This window comes from Martes martes (assembly GCF_963455335.1).
Source record: "Martes martes genome assembly, chromosome: 2".
Taxonomy (NCBI): Eukaryota; Metazoa; Chordata; class Mammalia; order Carnivora; family Mustelidae; genus Martes; species Martes martes.
The window spans coordinates 118699598-118721466 of NC_137889.1; the positions used below are offsets into that span (position 1 = coordinate 118699598).

The following is a 21869-nucleotide window of genomic DNA, read 5'->3' on the forward strand; positions in this document are numbered from 1 at the left end:
AGAGTCAGTTTCTAACTTTAAATATAAAACATCCAAGATGGGATATTACATTCAAAGTCTATTCTCTACTGAAAATACTGCACTTCAGCATATTTTAATTATTACATACAGTTCTCATTTGTACATTTTTAGTTTTCATTGATTCAGATTTATGACATTTGCTGGTATAATACAAATTTTTTGTTCATTTGTCTTGTTTTTCACATTCCACATATAAGTGAAATCATATGGTATTTGTCTTTCTCTGCCTGACTTATTTCACTTAGCATAATACCCTCTAGGTCTATTCATGTTGTCACAAATGGCAAGAGTGCGTTCTTTTTTATGGCTGAATAATATTCCACTGTGTATATACCACATCGAATTTATCCATTCATCTATCGATGGACATTTGGGTTGCTTCAATATCTTGGATAGTGTAAATAACAGGGGCACATACATCTTTTTGAATTAGTGTTTTTGTAATCTTTCAGTAAATAGTAGTGAAATTACTGGATCATATGGTATTTCCATTTTTAATTTTTTGAGAGCTCCTATACTGTTTTCCATAGTGGTTGCATCAATTTACACTCCCATCAACAGTGCCAAAGGGTCCCTTTTCTCCACATCTTCACCAACACGTGTCTTGTCTTTTTGATACTAGCCATTCTGACAGGTGTGAAATGGTATTTCATTGTGGTTTTGATTTGTGGTACAAATTGTTATATGAGAAGAGTATCTATTTTTCAAAAATATATAGCTTTCCATTTAACTTAGCTTCCAAATTTATATTACCTGCCACCAAAATTTTGATATCATTTAAAAATCCATTAGAGAATAATATGAGAGCAGGGGTTATAAATCAGGATCTCAGGGGTGCCTGGGTGGCTCAGTTGGTTGGGCAGCTGACTCTTGATTTCGGCTCAGGCCATGATCTCAGAGGTGTGAAATCAAGGTCCACATCAGGCTCTGCGCTGAGCAGGAGCTTGATTTATTCTTTATTCTCTCTCTTCCTCTCTCTCTGCCTCTCCCCAGGCTGGCTCGCTCTCTCTCTCAAATAAATAAATCTTCAAAAATAATAAATAAAATAAATCAGGATCTCATTCCATACCTAAAAACAAATTCTTCATGGATTAAAACAGTAATAAAGAGGAAACTAATATAACTTTTAAAGGCCTTGATAAATGCTGTGTAGTGTTGGAATAAGAAAGTTTTCTGAGTAAGACCTAAAACTCAGAAGCTTTCTATACTCAAAAGCCATAAAACTCATAACCCATGTCATACTTCAAAACATAAAAACGTAAAACTTCTTTATTCAAAGGATGCAAGTTGATAGATGGGGACAAATATTAGAAACAAAAATAGCAAAGGATTAACATTCATAATACCTATAGAGCTCCTAGAAACCAATGAGAAAACAGCCAAATGGTCCAATAGAAAAGTGGATGAAGAGAAACCTATAAGCATTTCTAAAAAGTAATGTGAATGGACCATAAAATTATAAAAAGAATACAACTTCACTAACCATTGCTTAAATGCAATGAAATATCACTTTTCCATTCTCAGATTAAAAAAAAAACCCTGACAAAATCAAATGTTGACTGTACAGATAAAGGGGCACTTGAATCACTGCTAAGTGAAAGAGCTTGTTCAGAAGGCAGTTGGGCAGGAGCAAAACTTACTATTCTATTAAAGAAAAACTTTAAAGAAAGCTATTACTATTCATAAATTTCATAACTAAGATATATTTGCACTAATGCTCTTGATATACATATAAAGTTTCATGTAAAAGAATATTCACTGAAGTATTGCCCAAAATAAATGTAATAGTTACAAAAAATGAGTAGCTTTATATGGACCTACCTGAAAAACTCTCCAAGTCATGTTAAGGCAAAGAAGTAAGTTCCAGATGACATCTATGTCCTAATATCACTTACATTTAAATATACTTATCTCCCAGATGGGCAGCTAAAACCTTGTGCTTTTCTCCAAGCTCTATCCAGAAGAATGTTCTCTTATACAAAAACAACAGTGTGACATGTGGAAGTTACTGAAGATCTGACTAAGGACATGAAGGAGATGGCTGGTATGCATTACACTTGAAAAATTCACGTCTTATCTAACACTGTGGAATCTCTTTCCAATAGTTGGTTTTCCCTGTTCCTAGACTATCTTTCCAATTCTGCTACCCAAACACAACTCTCACTTTCTTATTTCTAATCTTCACACTCCAACCCATTATAAATAGTGAGAAAATATGTCAAAGGCATTATACTGAGGATAACAATTATATTTTACTCTGTACAAAATAACCTCTAATTATTAGGACCACCAGCCTTCAGATATAGTAGTTAAGTGTGGTCATAATTATCAATTTGTAGACATAATGTGTACAGATTTAATATATTTAAGAAAACCCCAAAAAGTAGACACAGGGGAGTGAACTAGAATTGTGGGGGACCAGGGAAGGTAGGTGCTGTTAGGGATCACGACCTAAGTTGCATAACTAAGTACCCATGCGTTCATGTGTGTTTTTGAGATTTTATTTTCTTAAGATATCTACTACCAAAAAAGGAAAAAAAATTTTAATCATATTTAAAAAATAACAAAAAAGGGGTGCCTAGGTGGCTCAGTCATTAAGCATCTGCCTTTGGCTGCCTTCAGATCAGGTCATGATCCTGGGGTCCTGGGATGGAGCCCTGTATCAGGCTCCCTGCTCAGCGGGGAACCTGCTTCTTCTTCTCCCACTCCCTCTGCTTGTCTTCCCTCTCTTGCTGTGTCTCTCTCTATCAAATAAATAAATAAAATCTTAAAAATAAAATAAAATAATCCAAAAAATGTCATCGTCCTCTCTTTCAATATTTCCAGCTTTAAGGTTTTAAGGGGGTTAGGGATGTACACTTGATTAGGCAGGTTAAGTGAAAGAAGTTCGAAATCCTGGACTGGGCTGGGCTAGGCTGTAAAAAGCAGAGCAGAGAGTAAAGCTGATATCCCACTTAAGGTGAGCTCAGGAGGTAAGCATTAGTCTGAAACTTCAAGGCAGAGACAAGACTTGGAGGCCAGAGGTTTAGGAGTCGAGGCCCTGTTCCCAGAGGAATACAGATGAAGGAAGCTCTGAAGGGCAATGAGCAATGATTTGGTTCTGGCAAACAAGAGGAGGTACGGTCTCCAGTCAGTGACTCTTAAGTTAATATCTGGGGGTGGGAAGAGTGGAGGGAGTAGAATAAAGCTAGGAGGGGGGTTTCTCTATTAACATCCAAGAATAAAGGGGAATCACTGATTTGGCAGTAAGTAAACACCAAGTCAAGTATTTATCTCAAAATTACAACAGCTCAAATTAAAGGTTTAAAGAGTAGTACTTAGGTATCTCAGACTGTGTAAACTCAATTAGTGTAGAATGAATACAACAAGGATTTCCCAGTGTATCACCAGACCACTAATACCCTCTTAAAATCAAGAAAGAAGAGTATACAAACAGCATTGCAAATGTGGCAAAATGTACTGCAAATATATGTATGTTTTAAATCACATCTCATATTACAACTACTACTAAGAACATTAAATCTTATTTATTTGCTATGATCTTTTTACGGATTTTATTTATCCATATTATTTATGTCACATTCAAAGCACAATGTGGCCAGTAAGTGCTACGAATTAAAGTATAGAATCTATCTTCAAACTTATAGTTTAATCTGGAAAATAAAGTGCTTATGTTAGAAAGTATACAGTGCTATCTCATCATTCACTGCAGAAAAAATTGTTTTAATAGGGTAAGTGATTTGCCATTAGCTAAATAAGCTTCAGACAAACATCTATCTCTTGTTTCTCTCTGTCAGATTCAATTCCTGCATGCCTCTCTCAATGTGAGCATCTCATCATTGTGAATGTGCTTCCAGAAAACAAAAATAGATAATTTTGTACAACTGAGCACCTTGAATGAACCACCCACTGCTTTACTTATAGCAGATGTAAGGGGAAGAAATGTGGTACAAAGTCAAAGGAAAAACTGACTGTGATGGACTTACTGAGTGATTCTTTCAGTCTACAACATGACACCTTCCTTAGAGATTTTCAAAGAGTTTTTTTATTATATAAAATTTATGCCATATTTTATATAGTTTTAGAATCTAATCCATGATTCATTTATGGAGAGACTTACGCTTTCCTTTAATGAAGGCTTAATAAAATTTTACATGGGCAAAATCTGATCTGCAATGTCTGTCAAACAGACCATGACCAAAAAAGTACTTTTTATATTGAAATTCAGCATACATACACATACACACATGAATGTATTATTTCATTAAATTGCCCTTATTCTTATATTTTCTATTCTATTCTTTAATGTCCATTCATGACCCAGTAAACTGATTTCAAAACACAAAGTGGTCATGGCCCAGAGTTTGGAAATCACTGAATGAGATATTAATATAGAAGGCCCAAAGGAATTATTCCACGAAAGGGTGTGACCAGGGTTCCTCATAGGCTTCTAAAGTTCATCTCTGGAGGGTTATGTAAAGGGTCAGAAAAGGCCCTTTATTTGAATAGACATTCCTCTGTCCCCTGAAGCTTGTTCATGACTTCATCAGGACAAAACCTCTCTGTATTCATTTCCATCATCAAGCATGTAGTGCCAGCTTCATGATCCAGGATGACTGAGTCCATCTAGAGGTCCTGCCTATAGCAGGAGGAGGGGAGCCCTATACACCTTCTCTCATTTTGCTTTGCAATAAATTTGATAAGGAACAAAATGGAGGGTGAAGACTACTTGACTAGAACTACAAGTTCTAAAGTGACTGACTGTCCAGTTATGATTTATAGATCTAGTTAGATCCAGATGAACAATCATTATTTTAACTAGGTCCAAAAAATTCAATTAGTATTCAGGTCAAATAATTGTCAGAAAGGGTTAGGGAGAGGAAAAACTAATTTTGACCTACTGAGCCTATATAATTGGCAAAATGATGGAACAAGTTATTAAGTTTTAGAAACAAAAACCATCCCTTTCAAGTTTGGCATTGTCATAATCACACTGAAAGATAATATTTCCTTTTCAAGCAAATCCAAATGTTAAGAGAAGAATGACTCTAAAATGAATAAAGTAAGTATAATAAAAATGCAAAAGTTACATAAACAAAGAAACCAAAAGAACAACTATTTTATTTAAAATAACCACCTTTGGTTGTGCTATATGATGGAGATCAGTTAGACTCAGATTTTTTTTTCCCCCTAATTTCCTTGCATATCCTTATTTTTCAGTTTCCTAACTGGCCATTAATGAATAATGATGGAAGAAAAAGTTTATCTGCTTTTTCTACATAACTCTTGGAGCATATTTTAGACTTTTTCACTTAACCATATACCAAATACATGCTAGGATCATACAGTCAGAAGCACATTTGTCTGTAGTAGAAGGATTGAATGTGCTTTTCACTTTGGAAATTATAGGCATCATTGTTTCTATCCTTCCCAAGACATCATTATTACTTTCATATGATTTATGGCTGAATGTATGCGAGATGGTGCAAAGATCCTGTGCCAAATTCCCATATGGCATATAACATAAGCCAAACTGAAAAACTCGTAAATGTGGGTAGATCAGTTTCATCAAAGAATGGAGCAAGAGAGTTCCAGAGACTGAGCAGGAAACTAGCCAGATAATTTTTTATAGTCATGCAATTCCAAAGCAGCAGTAATGAATGTGGTCCTGTCCCTGATCATTTAATGCTTGAGTTAAACCTAAGGGCAGTCAGCAAGAAATTAGGCAGAGACAATTTGGGACACTATCAATCAACTCTTTTTATTCTCTGGTAAATCTAACTTTTTTTTTTTCCTTTTTAGGCTAAAGCTAAAATTATGTCACTAACTTTTTAAATGATTTAAAATAAAAAGAATGATGCTTTGATGTCTCAATAAATATTGAAATAATAACTATAACTCCAATGGACTGGTATAAGAGAAACATAAGCAACAAGTCATTTTAAAAGATGCTATATACATATTACTTAACAGCATGCTAAAATATGTTAACCAAAATCAATAAGCAAGCAGTGCCATAGCCAGCTGGGCAAGCACTCCAAGCCCCCAAGCTTCAACTGCAATTCCACCACAGCCAGTGAGCACAAAAGGCCCACAAAGGGAACATCTCTCCAATGTCTGGGGCTGGGGGGAAACTCATGGCCATGGGGATTATACTTCTGAGCCCAAGAGTTATAGTAATACAGGCCTACAATCAAGAAGCGAGAAAAATCCCAAAAAGCAAACTTATCTTCCACCTGAAGGAGATAGAAAAAGAAGAACAAACAGAGGCCAATGCCCGTAGAAGGAAGAAAATAATAAAGATTGAAGGAGAAATAAATGAAATATAGAATACAATAAACAAACAATAGAAGAGATGAATGAAACCAGGAGCTGGTTCTTTGAAATAATTAACAGAATTGATGAACTTTTGGTCAGACCCATTAAAAAAAAAAAGGAGAGAGAGAAAACAAGTAAAACTGGAAGTGAAAATATGAAAACAAAGTAATGATTATAACGTTGTTCACTGAACTCAGAAGAATGGATGAAAACTCCAAAGCCGAGATAGAAAATATAAGAAAGTACCAAACAGAAGTCACAGAACTGAAGAATATAATAACTGAACTGAAAAATACACTAGAGGGGCTCAACAGCAGACTGGATGAAACAGAAGAACGGATCAGCAAGCTAGAAGACAAAAACAACAGAACTCTCCCTGATAAAGCAGCAAAAAGAAAAAGGAATTTAAAAAAGTAAAGACAGCTTAAGCAGCGTATGGAACATCATCAAGCAGAATAACATCCACATTATAGGGGTCTTAGAAGGAGAAGAAAAAGAAAGTGACATAAAACTTTTTGAAGAAATAATGACTGATAATTTTGCTAATCTGGGAAAGGAAACAAACATGTAGGTTCAGGAAGCCCAGTGAGATATCCACACCAACCCACGTTATAATTAAGATGTCAAAAGTCAAAGAAAGAATCTTAAAAATAGCAAAAGAAAAATTATGTGTTATATACAAAGGAAACTTCATATAGCTATAAGCAAAGTTTTCAGCAGAAATTATGCAGGCCAGAAGACAGTGGCATAAAGAATTCAAAGTTGCAAAGGAAAAAACTCCCAACCAAGAATAGTCTACCTGGCAAGGTTATTATTTGGAATAGAAGAGCTAAAGTATTTTCCAGATAAGCAAAACAAAGGAGTTCATCACCATTAAACAAAACCTAAAAGAAATGTTAAGTGGACTTCTTTAGCCTGAAAAGAAAGGGTGCTAAGTAGTAACAAGAAAACATATGAAAGTAAAAATCTCACTGAAAAAGGTAAATATATAGCAAAAACAGTGGATTAATCATTTTTAAAGCAATTATAAATGTTAAAAGACAAAAGTAATAAAATTAACTCAATAGTTAAGGGATACATAAAAGATGTGGAATGTGACATCAAGAACATTAAAAAACAGTAGTTTTTTTTAACACCATATTTATACCAATGATAAGTCATCCAAACAGAAAGTAGAAATCATATAGAGAGAAACTCTATAAGTAAATATAGGTTTACAAGACACGCCACATTATACCAGATGTACTTAACAGATAAATATAGAACATTTCATCCAAAAGCAGATATAGGGACATTCTTCTCAGGTGCATATGCAATCTTCTTCAGGATAGATCACATGCTAGATCATAAAGCAATCTCAAAAAATTCGGAAAGACTGAAATCATTATCACACATTTTTCCCAACCATTAGGAAAAAAAAAAAAAAAGAAGAACAAATGAAACCTAAAGTTAGTAGAAGAAAGGAAATAATAATGATCAGAATAGAAATCAGTGAACTAGAAGGTTCTTATAAATAAAATCAGAAAGAGGAGATGTTAAAACTGATACCACAGGGTCCTGGGATCGAGACCCACATCGGGCTCTCTGCTCACAGGGAGGCTGCATCCCCTTCTCTCTCTGCCTGCCTCTCTGCCTACTTGTGATCTCTCTCTGTCAAAATAAATAAATAAAATAAAATAAATAAAAAACCTGATACCACAGAAATAAAATCATCATAAAACTACAAAAAAATTACATGCAAAAAAAATGGATGATCTATAAGAAATAGAAAAATTCTCAGAAATAAACTTTTAAGACCAAATCATGAATAAAAAATAAATAGACAAATTATAGTAAGAAGACTGAATCAGTAATCAAAACTTCCCAGTAAACAAAAGTCCGGGACAAGATGGCATCAGTGAATTCAACCAAACATTCAAAGAAGATTTAATACTTATCATTCTCAAACTCTTCCAAAAGAAAACTGTTTAGGAGGGAATGTTTCCAAACCAATTTACAAAGACAATATTACCGTGATACCCAAATTAGACAATGACACCACAGAAAAAGAAGATGAGGAAGTGGAGGAGATGAGGAAAAAACAAAACAAAACAAAACAAAACATTATAAGCCAATATACCAGGAAAAAAAAGACACAGAAATCCTTAACACAATATTAGCAAACAGAAGTTAACAACACATTAAGATCATATACCATGATCAAGTGGATTTATTCCAGAGATCTAAGGATGGTTTCAATATTCACAAATCAATCAACATGATAAACCACATTAACAAAATGAAAGCTAAAAATCGTATGTCCATCCCAAAGAGATGAAGAAAAAACATATGACAAAATTCAACATTCACTTATGATAAGAATTTGAACAAAGTGGGTATTGAGGGAATGCAGCTCAACATAATAGAGCTGTACATAACAAGTCCACAGCTAACACCAAACTCCATGATGAAAAGCTGAAAAGTTTTCATTTAAAATCAGGAACAAAATAAGGATGTCTATTCTCTCTGTTTTTATTCAACTTAATACTGAAGTCCTAGCCAAAGCAATTTAGTAAGAAAGAGAACTAAAAGGCATCCAGATTGAAAGGAAGAAGTAAATCTGTCACTATATGCAGATGACATGATGCTATACATAAAAAAATCCAAAGACTTCACAATAAAGCCGTTAGAACTAATAAATGAATTCAATCAAGTTTCAAGATACAAGATTAACACACAAAAAACCCACTGCATTTTCATACACTAATAAGAAACTATCAGGAAGAGAAATCAAGAAAACCTATTTACAATTGTATCAAAAAGAATAAAATACTTGGGAGTAAATTTAACCAGAAGTGAAAGATCTGTACTCTGAAAACTGTAAAACACTGATGAAAAAAGCTGAAGACACAAATAAATGGAAAGATATGTCATGCTCACGGATTGGAAGAATTAATACTGTTAAAATGTCCATGTTACCCGAAGCAATCTATAGGTTTAATGCAATCGCTACCAAAACTCCAATGGCATTTTTCACTGAAGTAGAAACAATAATTCTAAAATTTGTATGGAACTACAGAAGACCTCAAATATCCAAAGCGATCTGGATCAAGAACAAAGTCAGAGGTATCACATTTCCAAATTTCAAACTATATTACAAAGCTATATAATCATAACAGTGTGATGTTAACAAAAAATAGACACATAGATCAATGGAAGAGATTAGAGAGCCCAGAAATAAACCCATGCATATATGGTCAAGAGAGAAGGCAAGAATATACAATGAGGAAAGACTAGTCTCTTCAATGAACGGTATTGTGAAGACTGGAAAACCACATGCAAAAGGATGAAACTAGACCACTATCCTACCAAATATTCAAAAATCAATTTAAAATGGATTAAAAGCTTGAATGTAAGACCTGAAACCATAAAACTACTAAAAGAAAACATAAGCAGTAGACTCCTTGACATCAGTCTTAGCAATGTTTTTCAAATCTGGCTCCAAAGACAAGGGCAACAAAAGCAAAAATATACAAATAGGACTATATCAAACTAAAGAACATCTGCACAGCAAAGGAAACCACCAACAAAATGAACAGAATGGGAGAAGACATTTGCAAATCATATATCTGATAAAAGGTTAATATCCAAAATATATAATGAACATATACAACTCAATAACAACAACAAAAAAATCCCATTAAAAAATGGAAAAAGGATCCAGAAATGGAAAAAGGATCCGGATAGACATTTTTCTGAAGAAGACATACAGATGTCCAACAGGAAAAGATGATCACATCACTAATCATCAAGGAAATGCAAATCAAAGCAACATGACATATTATCTCACACCTACCAGAATAGCTATCATCAGAATGACAAGAAATAACAAGTGCTGAAAAGAATGTAGGGAAAAAAACCCATATACTGTTGGTGGGAATTTAAACTGGTACAACCACTATGGAAAACAGTACTAAATTTCTTTAAAAAATTAGAAACTACCTTATGATCCAGCAATTCCACAGATGGGTATCTATCCAAAGTAAACAAAATACTAATTTAAAAAAAATATAGGTACCCCTACATTCACTGCAAAATTATTTACAATAGCCAAGATATGGAAACAACCTAAGTATCCATCAATAGATGAATGTATAAAGAACATGCAGTACATGGCTATACAATGGAATATTACTCAGCCACAGAAAAGAATAAAATCTTGTCATTTGAGACAACATGGATGGACCTTGAGGGTATTAGGCTAGATGAGATAAATCAAACAGAGAAAGACAAATACTTAATAATTTCACTTATAAGTGGAATCCAAAAAAAAGAAGGAAGGCAGGCAGGAAGGAAGGAAAGAAAGAAAGAAAGAACTAATAAATAGAACAAAACAAAATCCAGATTCATAGATAGAGAACTGAGTGGTGGATGCCAAAAGGTGAGGGGGTTTTAGGGGTAGTATGGGTGAAGGGATCAAGAGACACAAATTTCCAGTTATAAAATGAATAAGTGATGGGGATATATGTACAGTATAAGGAATACAGTCAATAATATTGTATTCACTTTATATGATGACAAATGGTAATTAGACTTACTATGGTAATCAGTTTACAATGTATACAAATGTTAAATCATTATTTGTATACACTAAACTAATAATACGGTATGCCATTTATACCTCAATAAAACCATTTTTTAAAAATCAAGAATTCTTTATCACATCATAAATACATCTTAATATACATTATTAAGATGTTGAATGTCTTTGGACAAATTTTCTAAATTCAACTAAAACATTATTTATTATCAACACAGAGTAGATAAGCTAAAATTAATACATTCTGAAATAAGAACCAGAGTAAAGGTAAAGCATAGGAAATGCAAAGAAAAATTAATTAAGAAAACTCAGAGATCATAACTTAGAGTCTTATCAGAAAAGAGGAAGGGGTGGGGCACCTGGCTGACTCAGTCAGTAGAGCATGTAACTCTTAATTGCAGGGTTATGGGTTCAATCCTACTTTGGGTGTAGAATTTAGCTAAAAATAAAATAAAATAAAAACTTGAAAGAAAAGAAGAAGGGGAAGTGAGGTCATGCTGACTGAAGGCAAATGTCAACTTGTCTTAGGTATTACTAATGCAGAGAAAAGAAAAAAAATCTAGAAAAATAAGCTAAGGTCATGGGTAGAAGACTCTGAATGACAGGATAACATGCATGCACCATAACTTACATAGCCATTGGAAATCTACTCCTAATATTAGAGTACAAGAGTGATAGAGTTGCACTGTGGAAAATTTATCTACGAGGATGGATAAGTGGAAAGTGACAAGTAGTAAGAATCTAATTACATGGGTATTAAAGTAATGAAGATGAGCAATAATCAGGATGATAGGATGGCAAAGGAACGAATGACCATGAGTCAATGTAGAGGGTAAAATCTTTACAAATTGGCTTCTAAGGGTGCCTGGGTGGCTCAGTCAGTTGGGCTTCCAACTCTTGATTTTGGCTCAGGTCATAATCTCAGGGTTGCGAGGTCAAGCCCCAAGTCAAGCTCTGCACTGGGAATAGAGCCTGCTTAAGATTCTCTTTCTTGGGCCACCTGGGTGGCTCAGTTGGTTAAGCAGCTGCCTTTGGCTCAGGTCATGATTTCAGGGTCTTGGGATCGACCCCTCAGCAGAGCCCTCAGCCCTCAGCAGAGAGCCTGCTTCTCTCTCTCCCTCTGCCTGCTGCTCTGCTTACTTGTGCTCTCTCTCTACCTCTCTGTCAAATAAATAAACAAAATCTCGAAAAAAAAAAAAAAATCTCTCTCTCCTTCTCCATCTGACCCTCCCCTGGTCACTCTCTTTCTCTCTCTAAAAAAAATAAATACATATGTACATACATAAAAATAAAACCAATTTTTAAAAAAAGAGCTGGCTTCTAATTTTAAAAAGGGTCTAAAGCTGACGAAACAGACAGGAGTAAGTATATGCTTCTCTCATTAACAGATAGGAGAACCTCCAGAAGAGATGTTATCTGGGGCATAAAGAACGAAAAGGTCATTCTGGAACATGCTAAATTCATTAGGTTAAAAGATATCCAGTTATGTATCAAATAAAGAAAAATAAATGTGAGTCTGAAGACGGGGTTAAAGAAAGAAATCATTTGGGATTTGCTGATATAGAGTCGATGGCAGAAGTCACGGATGTAGCTGACACAGAACCTAGAAGAAGTCCACCTCCTGGGGGAGGAGACACGAAAGTGTCCAGAGAAATTGGCAGAACACCTAGCCAAGTATACACCAAAGATGAAGAGAATTTCAAAAAAGCTACCATGAACAAGGGTGTCAAATTTTAGAGAAAAAAAAGGAAAAGAAGAAAAGACTTTGCAATCAGTACAACACTGGGAACATTGGATGACACTTTGCTCTACGAACAGTTTCAGCAGGAGGAGGAAGACAGAAACAAGGCCAGGGTGGGGTTATGGCATGAGTGAGGAGGTACAAAGTATAAGCAACATCGTCCTCTAATTATTCCACATGTACAGCATGTCCACATATACAAAAAACCCTTTAAAAAATAAATGATTAGAAATCAAATCAGGAACTCAGCAAAAATAATAATTATATTAATAAGGTTTTACCTTCTTGTGATTCTTGTAAACATTTCTGTGGGCAAATCCCTTTCCACAAAGCTTGCATTTGTAAGGCTTATCTTCACTGTGTATTACTTTGTGGGCACCCACTTGATCGAGTCTCTTGAAAGATTTATTACAAATCTCACAATTGTAGGGTCGTTTTTCTGTGAAAAATGAGTGGAGACAATCTCATATCTATATAAAGGTAAAGGATAAAAAGGGAAATAGCCTTACCTTATACTACTTCTGATGGATAAGTCAACCAAAACACGATTGAAACAACTGAGAAAAAATCTACTTACCAATCCATTTCTGTTAGATATAGGAGCCTATTCACAAAAGAAATGTGAGCTAGTTCTCTTATAGACTCATATTGTAAACTACATGCATAAGGCAGCTGAGATCTAAGGATAAAATTTGAATTCAAGGAAAAAACCCTACTTCCGGATGAAAAATCCGCTGATAGGTGTGAGTTTAAACCAGGGTCACAACTCCAAATGTCAAGAGTGGCCTGACAGTGATAAAAGTAAAAGACAGACCTGCCTCCTACTCAAACAAGTGGACCCCATTTGAGCACACCTTCAATTCTCAGCAGAAACGACACACCTAGGTTATTGTATAAAATCCGTATTCATGCCATGTTCATGTAATGTTGATCACCAGATTTAAAAACCACTGTTTGTTTCAAACAAAGCATATCTGAACAGACCACCGGTGTCTGATCTCCTATTTTCATTTCTCAAAATATCTATATCTGTCTCCAAGCAAAGTGGATATTCAAAAACATTCTGACTTCAATGGCCTCCAATAACAGACATTCTAAACCACAGAAAGATACTTCATAAAACAAAATTTATTCTCAGACCAAATTTTTGAAAAATCTGTTTAACAGACCTATTACTCAAACTTGCTTAAAATGGGGGCGCCTGGGTGGCTCAGTGGGTTAAAGCCTCTGCCTTCGGCTCAGGTCATGATCTCAGGGTCCTGGGATGGAGCCCTGCATCGGGCTCTCTGCTCAGCAGGGAGCCTGCTTCCCTTCCTCTCTCTCTCTGCCTGCCTCTCTGCCTACTTGTGATCTCTGTCAAAATAAGTAAATAAAAATCTTAAAAAAAAAAAAAACTTGCTTAAAATGAAGTTGTAGGTTTAAAAACGTATTCTCAAAATGCATTTATAAATTTCTCATTAACATTTATCAGTACCCTAGTTAGAATATAAAAGTATGTAGAAAGGTAGAAACCATAATTGCTGAATTCCTCCTAAAATTCGGACACTATACTAACACAATACATGATGATCTCATTTAATCTTCACAGCAAATTTGAAAGGTAGGATACCTTTTCACAGATAAAGAAAAGAAGCTAAGGTTCAAACAGGAGTAGATTAAAAATTAAATGGTGACTCTGAAGATTTTGTGTATCATTTAGTCCAACCACCTTGGCTTTATAAACAAACAGGTCTAGAGAGGCTAAGTAACTTGTTCAAAATCACATGACTAGTTAATGACCAATCAAGTACTAAGAGCCAGGTTTCCTGATTACTACTCTCAGAGCTCCTGAAAATGACAGAGTGAATCTTTCACAGTGATTTCAGTTTGAATGGAAAATATATATTTTACCTGAGTGAGTGATCATGTGACGTTTTAGCTGATTAGCTGAAATAAATTTCTTCATACATTCTTGACAATCAAATACTTCATGAATCTGCAATAGGTTAAGTAGACAAACTATCAAAGCCAAATAAATTAGAGCAAAAGTATAAACATGTGGATAGCTGTTACTGTAATATCAATGTATTATAATTCAGCCCTAATTTGTTCACAGTGTCTTATATAAGTTGAAAATGCAATGAACATGGTACCAAGTAAAAACATATCATTAAAAGAAAATACAAGATTGGAGAGGCACCTGGATGGCTCAGTTGGTTAAGTGTCAGCCTTCAGCTCAGGTCATTGATCTGTCCTGGGATCCATCCTTATATTGGGCTCCCTGCTCAGTCGGGAGTCTGCTTCTCCCTCTCACTCTCCCTCCCCACCCTCTCTCTTTCTCTCAAATAAATAAAAAAAATTTTAAAAAAAGGAAAGAAAATACAAGATTGCAGCACACTATTTAAATATGTTAAATAGCTGACCCATTTAGTGCACATTACATTTCTACACTCTGTAAGAAGTTATACCTAATATCCATTAACTCCCTGTTATGCACAAATTTAGATTTGGAAATATGTAACCTATAGGTAATAAGATTCCCTTTACAGTAGTCAAACTATTTCATATTTAAATATATATAGTACAGAACAAAACATTATTTACCATGAAAGGCAAGAAGATAATATGATTCTGAAAGACATTTAGCTCACAGTGAGATTCTTACATGACAGGAAGGCCACAATAAAAAGAAAAGCTCAGGGTGTCTGGGTGGCTCAGTTGGTTAGGCCACTGCCTTCAGCTCAGGTCATAATCCTGGAGTTCCGGGATGGAGTCCCACAGAGGGCTCCCAGCTCTGCGGGGAGTCTGCTTCTCCCTCTAACCTTCTCCCCTCTCATGTTCTCTCTCACTCTCTCTCTCAAATAAATAAATAAAGTCTTCAAAAAAAAAAAAAAAAAAAGAGGGGCGCCTGGGTGGCTCAGTGGGTTAAAGCCTCTGCTTTTGGCTCAGGTCGTGGTCCTGGGGTCCTGGGATGGAGCCCCGCATCAGGCTCTCTGCTTGGCGGGGAGCCTGCTTCCTCCTCTCTCTCTGCCTGCCTCTCTGCCTACTTGTGATCTCTCTCTCTATCACATAAATAAATAAATTAATTTAAAAAAAAAGAAAAGAAAAGCTCAAAAACCATAATGAGTAAGATGAGGAGGAGCATAACCTTAGCAAACAACTGGCTAAATAATTATTATAATTGGATATTAAATTTAGCTCTTTCCCTCCCAGACACTACATCAGAGAAATCATATAGGTGGTATGAAAAAGTAGAAGCCCAGTTTATGATCAGAAACAATGCACAAAGTTCTAAAAGGAATGTATTACAAGAAGTCTTGTATGAGAAATATCAACCGCCCCAATGAACAAAAGCATCACTTGTTTTGCCAAAGATTCAAAAATAGTGTTCTTGTTTCAACCTCATGAAAGGTAGAGCTCACAATACTAAACACCAGAGAAGCAAAGGCCCTTCTGCAGAAAGCCAGGTACTATGCTTATCCCTGCAGAATAAGTAGGGCCCCTACAGAGAAGTCAAGGCAGAGGACCATGAACTGGCACAGCAGTGAGTCATGAGGGGAGGCTTGGGTTGTATTCTAGAGAATGTCTCCCTTGATCTAAGTGGCCATGGAAGAACTCAAGACAGAGAGAGTGAAAAGAAAGGATAAGGCAGGGAAACAAAAGCTAGGGCAAAGTTAACAGATCCCAGGTCTGCAGTCTGTGCCTTAATTCTGTGCCCAGTCACATGGCAGGTCTGAGACTGCCTACCCACCTCCTGCTTCTATCAGCCCTGACTCTTGGTGAGTCAGTTAACTCATCTGGGAAGAGCAGAGAAAAGGTAGATAAACAAGGCAGAGGCAGAACGATGTCATTCCACTGGAGTCTAACTTATGTCCCCACTTACATACAGTGCCACCTCATCTCAATGGAGTCCAGAGAGTTCTAGGATTCCTCAGAAAACAATGTGGGCTCTGCACAAGTACTCAGAAAGCAAGAACTATGCAGTACAGAAGAAAAACTTTCAGGCTGAGCCATTTTAAAGACAGCTTCTTCAATCATCAAAGACCCTCACCATGGCTTTGGTTGAACTATGTTTAAGGAGCAATGATATTATGGGTAATGTCTATTTAAAGACAGTATAAAGAGATTCTTATGCTTAAACTCTTTGTTTCTGTAATATGTGCCTTTTATAATAACAATATACCCTTAAAAAAGATGATGTGCCTTCTAAACCACACATAAATGAAAACATATTTAGTTTATTTTCATTTTAATATGAAATTTATATTAATATACTAAATTTTTAAAATTATTCATTGATATATAAAATGTTAACTGTTAAATAAAATACTGCAGCATAGTACCCATACTTGTTCACTTCTTAACTCTAGTGGCTCCTGAAACATGAAGTATTTTTAAAGGTTCAATTGAACTGATTTTCCATAATTACAAAATAGAATGTTCACTGTACAGGAAAGCATTTTTGTATTGACTATCTTACTTAGAGTGGAAAATTCAGGTCCAAGGTATGTTTAAAAATCCCCAAAAAGCTGAATAAAACAATCAGATTTCAAGTGAAAACGACAGGTAATAACACCATTTATTTATGCCTAATGCTAAATAAAGCACAATTTTCAAAATCTCCAGCTTACTAATTGATATGGTGGGTAACAACTACAATCTGAAGTCCCTAGTTAGATAATTTTCAAGAAGGATCATAATATGTCTAACTGTAACACAGGATAGTATACAGTAATTAAGACACCAGTTTAGATTATGATGTAATTTGGCATATTCATAAAGCACCCTCTACTGGCAAGGGAAAATACTGCAACCAAACTCTATTAGACATTCAACATAGCAGCTGTTAAGAGTCAAAAATGGTAGTCAGTAAAAGCTGCCTATGGATTCTGAAAGGCTAAGTTAAAGGAGCCATGCTAAAATGAAGGAAGTGCCACATTCACCTAATAAGTTAGTAGCATTTCGCAGAGATAACTTGGGTGCTGTGTTCTACCACCACCAGGTAGTATTTAGATTTGCCAAAATACTCCTTGGGGAAAAGATTCTTGTATTATGAAAAAAATAAATGGAAAGTAGAACATTTTTCAGAAATATGCCCTACAACCAACTTTGCTGAAACATTCTATTGCGCAAAAATCTTTAATTTGGCAAAATATCTTACACTTCAACTTCTTAAGATTTAAACAGACCAGAAATACGTACAAGTACAAAGATATTTAAAAAATATCTATTCAATTGGATTTAATCTCTTTGTCTCAGACCAGGGTCTTCTTCAGAAGCCATACCTGTGAAGTGAGCAGTACAAGTACTAAAACTGGAATGATACAGTGAAGATAAGAATGGTCTGTGCACAAGAATTATGTACAAATTCTTCAAGTGTTCTATAATTTTTAAACAATCCCATAAGAAAACCATTTGGAAACCGAAAAGAAAAAAAAAGTTTCATGGCACTCAGAGAAAAAAAAAAGTTCCAAGTCACATTTAATAAAAGAGAGAACAGACACCCAATGTACACGGAGTGTTAGGGACAAAAGAAGATGTCACCCACTATCCTCAGTCTCAGTCCACCGTTTGTTCCATTATTTCCCCCTGAGGATCACAATCACCCAACATATAAAATAAAACCTCAGACATCTTTTCCATCTAACTACCTCATGTGTTTGTAGATTAATCCATGACATATGGTTAGAGCTATCAGATTGAATATCATATGAACTTTAATGTCTGTCAGATTACTTTGGAATATAGCAATATACAAACAAAAAGATAAATTAATTTTGTAAACCACAAGAAAAGTAAAATTTTATATTCACTAGTACCATCTCTTCTCTTCTTCAATATTAAATCACTAAAAGAAAATATTATATGTTCTTAGATATTCTGACAAAACAAAATGTGAAATTATAAAATAATCATTTGTCTTTGTTATTACAATATAAGACAATATGATATAATATGAATTTTTCTAGACTTTGCTATAATAAAAACAAAAATTGCAATTCTACTTTAGTTCTATTCTATTGTAAATTCTATTAATGAGGGCTATTGTTGTTAGGGTTAATAACTACAGTGTATTTTTCAGGTTAAATTTCCACATAAAAAGAGTAACTTAGTAAGTTTTATGCTTATTACAAAATGTATTAAATCTATTTTCTGCAAATATAACCATTTGCTCCTGCTAACAACCCTCTGACATACTTGTACATTATTTTTAGTTCTTCAAAACAATGGAGTTCTTGTTTTTGTTTTGCCAGATTTAACCATAATATGCATCCATTTTAATAGCTAAGTGCTATTACAGTGCATATTATAAATGCACAAAACTATATGTTTTCATCAAATATATGGTATTTCCTGAGCAAACAGCAATTGACAAAGCTTGAAACCAGGATGAGGTGTTGCAGTGACAGGCTCAACTAGATGTCACATTTTGCATTGGAGAAATATTTCTACTAATTCTGAGTGATTAAACAACCCAAAATTTATTTTTGCAAGAGCTTACTTTTCTGTATTATCAGCCTTGCATTTTAGAATATGTTAGTATATAAATTAATGACAGAGCTCTGTCTCTATAAGTATAAAAAATCAACTAAAATTTTTCATGGCAGACACTATAAATGACTAAAAGATCTTATATTCTGATGAGCATTAATCTTTATCTTACTGACCTTTCTATGTTCCTGCAGGCTTGATGCCGAAGAACACTTTTTATTGCACACTGAACATATGAGCTTTTTCTTAGGGTCCCCTAAAATGGAAAGAAAATGTCGTCATGATTTAAATGAGAAAATTAGAAGGAGCATCAGATATAATGTTTCTAGGTGATACATAATTTCTAAACAGGTATTTCATCTTCTTAACTTAGAATTTCAAAACTGTCAGTGTTATAGTTATATCCATTAAACTGCATTTTAAACCCTTTCTTTTTAAATTAGAAAAATATTCAGCATGATATACCACTTTCTACATAAATAAAATAGTCTTTCACCTTTCCATAAACTAATGTAAAATTTTTAAAAGCATACTTATATGGAAAATTGTACTTGAAATTAATCAAATGTGTTTACAAAAAAACTTATGAGATTTATTAACTCATAAGTTGATTTTGCTACTTGCTTTAAATTTTAACAGAATATTTCATTTAATCATATGGATTTTTTAAGATGGAATTCATAGATTATTCTTTCCAGCACTAGATTCCTGCAAAATCTATGAACATACACTTTCTCATACTAATATTAAAAACCAGAAAATAAAATCAAGTACAATAAAACATTAAACTGGCATTCATATTAATATACAAATCAAAACAAGCCCAATTTTGTCTTCCTACATAGTGATTATAGTTGTTCATTTCATATTTCAAATTTCACAGTGGTTATAGGAATGAAGACTCAATAAAACATTTTTTCAAATATGATGTAATAATAGTACCATCTGCACTACCACAAATAACTGGAGTGGGTTTTTTTAATGTTTAATTAATGAATTTCAAACATATAAAAAGTAAAAAATAATATGAGGAACTACCATGTATCCATCACCTGGCCCCAACAATGACAAATCCGAGGCTATTCCTGCCTCAACTGCAACTCTATCTCCTATTTATCTATTATTTATTTTATCTATTTATTTATCTATTTATCTATTTATTTATTTATCTATTTATCTATTTATCTATTATTTATCTATTATTTTGGAAAAAAAATTTTTTAAAGTTTTACAGGATGATTTTATCATCCAACTGTGTTTATGAAAGAAAAATACTTTTAGAAAAAGAAAAATATGAATTTTGGTCTTATCCTTCAAGTCATTTATTTCAAAAATAATAGCACTATTTTTAGCATGCTGAATATTATAGCCAAGAAAATTTTTCTTAGTGATTGACAAGTAATTTGGCTACTGAGGGAGAAAATTCTCACAAACAAAATCAGTATTCGCTGTACATATAGACTGAATACATGAAGGTCGACTGAGAAAGAATATTCCTTCTTTTCCAGCTCCTACTAGATGGCATTTCCCTCCTTCAATCCATAATCTTTTATTGCTCTATCTTATCCCTCAAACCAGCTGCCCCTTGAGACTAGATCCTATCCTTTCCAAACACGTAGGTCAGAGGCTGAGGGAAAGAAGAGAAAAAGAAGTGAGACCTCCCCAACCATACCTCTTACTTTACTTTCATCTTCCTGCCACTGTCCCTCCAGCTATCATAGGCAGTACACCATACCCTCACCCCTACCCTGTAACCTTTCCTTTCCTCCTCATGTCTTCTATTCTTCATCCTAGGACTAAAATCCCAGTTCTTTTGAGAAAAAAAAAAAAAAAAGTTTTTTAAACTTATGACAATTTGCCTGAAAGTACAGACAAATGTTATCTCCCATAAATACAAAACCTCTTGGTTTTAGTATCCACAGAACCGAAACAGAAGAAAAAAATGGAATTGGGTTAAGGAAGTCCAGCCTTTCTATGTATCCTCTGTTTCCTCTTTGGTAACTTGAAGATCTTCACCACTCTACCAGCCTCCCTAGGTTGAAGGACAAGAGCATCTACAAAACCGTAACTACACTTTATACTATTTTAGTTTTGCTATATTCAGGTAAGTCTGATTTTTGACTTTCAGATTCAACTTTCAAAAACATTCAGGAACACATTATTTATGACGGTAGAAGATGTATGAGAAATTAATACAACCGTACTGAATACATAGTCATCTAAGTACTGTGAGTTTCAGTACAATATGGGTTAGGTATGCTGCCAGGCATTCTACAATCACGTGTGTGAACAGTGCTTTGCTTTGCTATTCTGAATGTGGAATACTCTTCCTCCAAATGTTTGTGTATCACACAGAAGAAAGAGGAGAAGCAAAAGAGGGGCTATGAATGAGAGACTTATTATGTACTGATCCCAACAAAAGGTACATATAGTAACCTCTGACTAATAACAGTATGTTCCGTATTTTCTATGTTTCCACAACACAGAAATATTAAAAAAATTCATCTTATAAATTATTTCCTACAAAGTCAACATGAATTTCCAGAATCCGTAATATTATAATATTCAAGGCAAATTACAAGAAGCCTCAAGAAATTATGCTTATAGCACAGCCTGAAGACCACATGCCCAATGACAAGAATGCAAGTTTCCAGAGTTTCAGTATGCATCTGGTTTTTTACTTAGTTCAGCAAAGTTAACTTTAAAAATGACATGAAAGATTTGTCATAATACATTGCA

The 21869-nt window shown here is 34.4% G+C and overlaps 1 protein-coding gene across 1 annotated transcript in view; it reads right to left on the minus strand.

Annotated features, from left to right (window-relative positions):
• The window catches only part of PRDM5 (PR/SET domain 5), a 213540-nt gene that overhangs the window by 89202 nt on the left and 102469 nt on the right, over positions 1-21869 (minus strand). The window contains exons 8-10 of the mRNA XM_080797672.1: positions 19307-19386; positions 14550-14634; positions 12941-13098 (exon numbers count right to left, since the gene is read on the minus strand). Of these exons, the coding sequence (XP_080653798.1) occupies positions 12941-13098; positions 14550-14634; positions 19307-19386 (323 nt within the window). The remainder of the gene's footprint in view (positions 1-12940; positions 13099-14549; positions 14635-19306; positions 19387-21869) is intronic.